This window comes from Bactrocera latifrons, unplaced genomic scaffold, assembly GCF_001853355.1.
Source record: "Bactrocera latifrons isolate USDA-ARS-PBARC rearing strain unplaced genomic scaffold, ASM185335v1 scaffold_66, whole genome shotgun sequence".
Classification (NCBI taxonomy): Eukaryota; Metazoa; Arthropoda; class Insecta; order Diptera; family Tephritidae; genus Bactrocera; species Bactrocera latifrons.
Window position 1 is genome coordinate 1,291,317 of NW_017537334.1, and position 7,940 is coordinate 1,299,256.

General features: G+C 34.5%; 2 protein-coding genes across 15 annotated transcripts in view; both read right to left on the reverse strand.

The window, feature by feature from the left end:
* LOC108975516 (bestrophin-4) overlaps positions 1-1,009 on the reverse strand; it is a 52,798-nt gene extending 51,789 nt beyond the window's left edge. For 6 of the 9 annotated variants that reach the window (XM_018944045.1, XM_018944044.1, XM_018944043.1 and 3 more), the window contains exon 1: positions 542-1,009. The gene's annotated coding sequence lies outside the window, so the exon portion shown is untranslated. Of the gene's footprint in view, positions 1-527 lie in introns of all 9 variants that reach the window. The other 3 variants (XM_018944037.1, XM_018944038.1, XM_018944040.1) reach the window with 3 other exon arrangements.
* Positions 1,010-6,549: 5,540 nt separating this feature from the next.
* LOC108975499 overlaps positions 6,550-7,940 on the reverse strand; it is a 93,841-nt gene continuing 92,450 nt past the window's right edge. For 4 of the 6 annotated variants that reach the window (XM_018944010.1, XM_018944009.1, XM_018944007.1 and 1 more), the window contains exon 11: positions 6,550-7,357. In XM_018944010.1, the coding sequence (XP_018799555.1) occupies positions 7,246-7,357 (112 nt within the window). In that variant the 3' untranslated portion in view covers positions 6,550-7,245. Of the gene's footprint in view, positions 7,386-7,940 lie in introns of all 6 variants that reach the window. The other 2 variants (XM_018944011.1, XM_018944012.1) reach the window with 2 other exon arrangements.

Consider the following 7,940-nt stretch of genomic DNA (forward strand, 5'->3'; position numbering starts at 1 on the left):
CCGCGACAAATGGGAGGGAGCGGCTGACGGAAGTGAAGCTAGTTGGAAGGCTGCCTAAATAGAATTCGCTTGTAGCGCATGAAATACAGCAGAAGAAAGCAAGTCGGAGTCAAGCATTCAGGAGGATAATTAAATCACGCGGCACACTGCTTGAATTCAAAATATTTTTATTTTATTCTCTACTTTCTCTTTATTCTTTGTTTGCTTTCCATTTAAATAGCCGATTTACAATCAAGTTATTTCTTTTTATTATTAATTTCACCATTTAGCATATTCACATTCTGTTTGTAAAGAAGAAGCTACAATGTACATTAAAAAATCTGCTACTCCCGAGCTGGAATAAACAAACCAAATATCTGTAAAAAACCGCAAAATACGCGAATCGAAGTTAATCCAATACAAATCCATTACTTCAGGTAACAGAGCACAAGACACAGAAGTAGAAGTAGAATGTCAGAAAAACCTCTCATTTGTGTGAGAGGTTCAAAAGTCGCCAAAAACAAATAAAAACACAAACGAACTCACACACACATACACTCACGTGCTTGTCACTGCAGCGGCAATAGAGGTACGAAACTAAATGTCATAGGTAGCGGCCGCGCAGAGTGGATGCAATATTTGCAGTTGCCATTATGTCTCCTGCTCCGCTGCTCTCAGCAGACGTACGCTTGTTGTTGTTGGCAATTCACAAGTAGAGAATGTTTTTGTGCGTTGTTTGCTTTACTTTGTTGCCTCTTTTCTTATTAGTAATATTTTTTCGGGGTTTAATAATTTCATACGCACACTAATTTATACACAGAAATGCAAATTTCAAACACTTGCGTATGTATCATTATATTATTTACTCAAATATATTCATTTACACATCATTTAGTTGTACACGAATTGCGACAACAGTGCCAACAAAACGAAAGCCGGGCGAACTCGCAAAAACACTACACACAAATAATTTAATTCCAAAACACTTTGTACATTTTACCCAACCGCTACTCGCATCCGCACTCGATTGGCAACGCCAGCTGACTGACTCGCAAGCATTTGCAAGCTGTTGCGGAAGGCTGCTTATTGAGTGTTTAACCCGTGCATTACTCGATGTGACATTTGGACAGACTACTGGAAGTGAAGATAAGACAAATTACTAAATGTATTTTTTTTCTTATTATTATTGAATGTAAGTGTATCTTATGTGTGGTGACATTCCCTGATTGGACCAAATAAAGCTGATTYTCAAATTACGGAAAATATTGAGTGCTTTGTTATTTAAATATAACCCTTCAAATTGAAATAACTATTTATATACAACCAGTAATTTTTGGAGCTTTCTAGCGATATACATATATATCTTATTAGTTCAATTCAATATATTTCTTCATACTTAATGGGCCTATACTCTAAGCTCATTCTTAATATTTTTTGCCATAACACAGTATAATAATATAAATAAGAAAGATAAGAACCAAACAGCTGTTTATATGATAAAGCATGTGAAATCAGACCCAAGAAAGTTAAGGGCAAACCTAGTGTGTCAGGCGTCTAAAAATGGCATTTTGAGAATTAAAAAAAAATTTGACTTTTTACAGTTACACGCAAAGTCTTCAAGAGATTAGAAAGTTCTTTAATACCTGATTTCGGCCATCTACAAGGAAGAAACTATGTATTTTTTAAAAGAAATTTGGTTTAAATTGAAAGTTTGCAAAGATAAACTTGTGGAACTCAAATATTATTTGGCATATCGATCAAAAATTTTAAAATGTCATTTTTAAAGATATAACCTCTCGAAATATAGTATGCACACAAAACCAAAAAAAAAAAAACATTTATTTGCTATTTTACACTAGGTGTGCTATTAAAGTTGTTATTAAGTAAGGGAGAATTTTGAAAATAGTCCCTTCAAATTAATAATTGTACTTCATTAGGATGGTTATTCCCGTTGCACCTAAAGCGATCACTAACACAACTCGTGATTATGGTATTGTTTACGAAATGTCGATATGTATAAAAGGCGGGCTCCACAAATAGTTATATGCATCATGTATGTTAGAAAGTTTCCTAATATATACCGATTAGTACTTGTTATGTATATATACATTCCTTTATACCTTCCTATCATGATTTCTGTTTATTTGTTTACATATATTTTGTTGGCAGCTTTTTGAGAAATTTTGTGAAAATTTCTTGTCTAACAAAAACAATACGGCATCATTTAATAGTTCAAGTGTGACGCATATGTGCTACTCAACGCTAGATGTCGCGCAACACACGGAAGTATTACATTTAGAAATTAAAGAAGAGAGCCCAACTTAGACATAGTTGGCAACGCATTCACTTTCAAATTAACAAACAACGACTTTTCGCTTTTGAATTATTACTTCATATAAACAAAAACAATAAGGGGCAAGAACTCAGTTAAATTAGTGCTTATWATGAAGCTTATTCACCGAATGGATGGAAACGCTTCAGTTTTGAAGGTTTTCGATTCAGTACCCGCCGGTGGAAGCAGAGGAAGAGGAAGACCGTTGAAAAGACCAGGTGGAGAAGGACATAACTGCACCTGGAAACTCCAATTGGCGCCCCGTTACGAAAAGAGGAACGACTGGCGCGCTGTTGTATATTCGGCTATAAGTGCGTAAGCGGTGGCTACGCCATTAAAGAAGAAGAATGAAGCTTATTCACTGTTTCTTAGAAGTGCAATTATAGAAGAACACACACACATACGCATATACAACGGCTACTCTCACATATAGACAGTATTTACATATAAACAGATCGTAAACTCGTACGAATTCAAATGCGAATGTCAGTAAAGTTAGCATTGTGGAGCGTCTCACATTGGAGCTGAGTAATTGTTGCGCAAATGCATTTGTGAAGCATTTCTCACTGGTTTGTTGTTAATTAAATTTCAGACGTTGATTTTTACAACTCAATGCGGTTTTTAAATTTATCAGTCTTATTTTGTTGTTGTTTAAAATTAAAAAACAAAAACCGCAGAGCTCGTTGGAAAAAATTACACTAGAACCCAATATAAGTGATTAAAATTAATTTCTTATATAAAAAAGTTTTACTGGTATAAAGCAAAAATAGAAGATAAAATTACAAGAAAAAAATGCCAATATTTATTTTAATTATATATAAGTATATTATAAAAAGTCCGGTAAAAATAAATCCATTACTTAACCAATGGACGGGTTACGCTATATAAATATGGCGATATGAAGATAATATTTCATACTAAAACCTTCGCAGACAGTCTTGTAATTGCTTGACTTAGCATTTTTTGAAAGAGAAAATGCAAAAAAATATCCTGATGAATCGTATTGCCGTGTGCCGGCGAAAGGACAGGAAAGTTTGGCTATGTGTTTTAATTGAGATTGGAATGGTATTACCAATTATGAGATGCTTCTTTACGCCCAACTTTTAATTCGGCGAACCCTTGCAATCAACAATTGGAGTATTTGAAAAACCAGGCCATACAGAACCTCTAGGAGCTTGTTTGGGTGGGAGTATTCACAAAATTGTTTAAGTTAATCAAAAATATGCTGCTTGAGAAGATACGTAAAGAGCTAGACATCAAATAGACTCAAGGGWATCTTCACACACTTCTAAAAAGCTTTTTGTCGGGTATTAAATGGAATTTTATTTTAGAGTTAGTTAAGCTTGTCTCGGAATTTCAAATTTTCTCGTTTTTATCTCACACATTAATCTAACACTTGACTAGGAGACATTGTCTTTAGCTTATGATAAATGTTTTTCCTTCATCCAAAGTATAGAAATGTAGTGTCTTGGGCGCATTTATCCGAATACCCTTTATAAGCGGCGCCCCCAGTTGCTTTGATCAGCCACGATATGATGGGCTCAGTTTTTTTTAGATTTATTTTGGCTTTATCAATCCGCAAAGTTTATCCCATAAAATTTTTGCCATATGTTTCACGCAAATTGCACCATTCTTTCCAGCAAAGCGGGTCTTATCTTCATGATAACGTATTGAATATTAGTCCCCAATTTGTCTACCAGAGCTAGGTTATCAACATAGATCATTGATTGAGAGAATCCTTCAAAACATTGTCTAACGAAATTAAACCGTATGATTTTCGTGGCCAAAAAAATTGTCCGTAACTGCTCAAGCTCTCAGATACCGAAGATGTGGACTCGAGTGCTTATAATTGATTTTTTAACGAAAATGGGTGTCAATGTATTAGAAATTATATTGATATTTCTAGAAAATCTTTTTCTAAAACGGGTCAATACTTCCACTTGGCACCATATACCTGAAGTAAAGATTTGCAATTTCTCAGCTGATTTTTACCGGTAAATTTGCAAAATATATTAGCAAAATTAGGTCGTATAATACTGGATATATTATGCTTTAATGTCTTCTTCTTCTTTACTKGAATAGAAAGCGCACACCAGTCGTTTTTTTCGCAAGGCTGCTCCAATTGAAGATTCGAAAAAAAGCCATGTCCTTCTCCACCTGGTCCTTTCAACGGAGTGGAGTTCTTCCTTTTCCCCCCGGCGGATATCTAATACAGCTCATCGTTCCATCGAATGCGATATTCGCCGTGGCCAAAGCGCAAAGGACCATAAATAAACCATATTCTCTCGAAAACTCGCAACGTCGACTCATCAGTTGTTGACATCATCCAAGCCTCTGCACCACATTGCAGGACGGGAATTACGAGTGACTTATAGAGATTTGTTTTTGTTTGTCGAGAGAGGACTTTACTTCTCAATTTCCTACTTAGTCCGAAGTAGTCTGGAGAAGGTAGGCTTGAGGCCGATGACATCAATATCATACGCCAGCAGYTGTACACACTTATAGAAGATTGTATCTTCCCGGTTTAGCTCTGCAGCTCGAATTATTTTCTACAGAAGAAGRTTGAAGAAGTCACAGGAAAGAGAGTCGCTTTGTTTAAAACCTCGTTTGGTATCGAACGGCTCGGAGAGGTCCTTCCCGATACTGACGGAGCTTTTGGTGTTGGTCAACGTCAGTTTACACAGCCGTATTAGCTTTGCGGGCATAATTTAATATAGAAATGTTAAAATTGGTCCACGAGTTAACGCAGATCCATAAATTATGTAAAGGGTGTTAAATTTTGATGATTTTTACTTTTTTTTTTTTTTAAGAAACAACACAGAAACTCTAAGTTTTGCTCTAAGACCTGAATCGAAGCAGGATTGTTCGTATAAACTTTAGTCTTTATATATCCCCACAGGAGAAATTGTATCGTGGACATCGAATCTAAGTCTATTGATTCATGTGATGTGTGAGAAGTAGTGCCGTCTTGTTAAAACTAAATGTCGCGAATTTCACGATCTTCAATTGTAGCCATCAAATGACCGGTTTTCATGGCGCGATAACGATTGCCATTGACGGTTAAGTTCTCACCAAAATTTTAGAAGAAATATTGCCCACGAACGACACCAAACCCGTTGTTTCTTCCGGATGTCATATCATATCATCTCTTAAATCTTTACAGGTTGTTTTTCGTTTCTAATGCTTGTTTACTCAATGGGTATGAGCCAGAAACATCACCTCATGGCTGAACGAATATTGGCTCGAAAACATCTGATATTTCGGAACTTTTCAAGAGCCCATAGAGCGAAGCAATATCGCTTGGGAAGGGCGCGCGACTTCAGTTCTTGCACAAGCTGTTTTTTGTACGCTTTTAATTTAAGTTCTCGACGTAAAATGCGACAAGTCGTTCCATACGGCAGTCCGAGTTGCTGCGAACGGCGCCGAATCGACTCTCCACATTCTCAGCTACGACTGCTATAATTTCTTCACTGCGTGCTGGGGTGACCTATTCGGTCGAATATTACCCAATAATGRRTGATGGGTCTCAAGATGGGTGATGGTGCTGCAAATGGTACACTCAGTAGGCTGATTGTGTTGACCATAATTTGAGCGAAGCGCGGTAATGATGACGTAACGTGACATAAATCTTTCCATAATGAAATGGCGAGCAATACTGAATAAAAATAACGTGACAGCTTAACAGGACTCACGCGTGACCTGACAGAAACCTGCTATTGAAAAAAGTACCTCTACTTGAATCACCTTTTATGTAATAATTTTTATGATGTCGGTCAGTGTATGTGATTTCTTTCTAAAATTGTATGACAATAAACCCGAATATACTTGAGGAATACCATAAGTTAATGCAGTCAGGCTAGATTTTCTCCTATCTCAACTGCACCAAATATTATGATTTATGACTTTATAACTAATTTAAAGTCGTTTATGTTGATAAATGTGTGATATTTCAAAATTTTCATAAACATAATGCATTCACCAGAGCAGCTTAGGACCTTACTTTTAGTGCCTTGAAAAATAGCGAATAACTCTAGTTGTATGCCCTAACTTTCCTTGCCATAATTAACGAAACAATAGATAATATTTCTAATTGGTTATTATTTTATTTTTGATTAATTCATTTTAATACATACAGATTTWCGTACATAATTACATACATACACTCTTTTCGTCAACAAGGTTCGTATAAAATAATTTTTTTTATTATAATTATTATCAAAAATATAGGTTATATTATATATATATGCACATTTATAAGGCATGCAAATTTTTGTATATTTTATTTMAATTTTTTTTAACATTTTCAAACATATGCCTAAAGTGTAATGCCAATCGCTTTTTGAGAATTTATAATTCGCGCTTATTCAACTAATGACTTAATTTTATTTTTCGTTATGATTGCTTTATTTAAGGAAAAAATAATACACTGGRTTAATATTGATAAATTTCGTACTTAACTTAACTTATGTAGGGTTATATATAAGTAGAAGTAGCAAAAAGACGCAAGTATAATACAGTAGCGCATATTGAGACTGATTTGAGTTTTCTGGAATTTTTGTTTTTTGAGTTTTTTTTTCCAGGACATAGAAGTTATAGTGCAGTGCAAAATTTGAGTTCCGAAAATGTATTATTGTTATGGCGAAAAATAACGGTTTTTAGTTTGCTTTTAATAGTTTTTGGATGAAAGTTAATTTACACTCACAATTTTTTGAGAGCAAAGCTTTAGTTCAGTTGTTATTTTCGTAAAGTGTTCAAAGTCAAATTGAGTGCGTGTGAAGAGTTTGAGTATAGAGCGCTGAAACTAGCTTATTTACAAATTTCTTCGATTTTTTTTAAGTAATTGATTTTACCTTCCAATGAAAAATCTTAGAATTGTACTTAATAATAACTGTTATTAGCATTATAAGTAATAATCAATATTTCCAATATTTGTGTTACATATTACTGGGTGGTCCGCGGGAGCGGTGTCCTTGCGCGTGTCCGGTTTGTCTAGAGCCGGGACGTGAATGTACAATTGCGTAATTGTCGTTATCAATGGGAATCGACCTTCAAGAATACACAATTTTTAAAAGAACTATTTKTTGTTATTGTAAATTGTTCGCACAAAGTTTTCAAAAGGTAAAAACAAAATTGTTAACAGACAGTTTTAGTAATGGACAAGTGAAACAAGTAATTAGGTGACAGTACAATGGGCGTGTAAAGTGTGACTACCACTTTAGTATATTATTTCTTAGGAGTTTAAAAATAAAATTATAAATAAAATATAATTTATTAACAAATATGGAAAATAAATTACAGTTCTTTCGAGTTAAGTTGCAAAAAAATTGTGTACATAATAGTTATAATTACATTTTGAGTGCACAATATTTTGAGCGAAAACAATTTGAGTGAAAAATATTCAAYTATGTGTCCGTTGGTTAGTTACAGCACAACTCCTAATAGTTGCCAGATTTTTTATTTGAATTTTACATTAGTATTTGTACTCTAAAATTATGGTAGTAGTTAAACAGTTAAACATTACATTATTATTAACACATACAACTAAACATACATTGTGGCGTATTGGATTTTGTAGCATTTCACTGTACTCTGTGGTATTTCGTGTATGTGTTTCTTGTCGGTGGCCCAA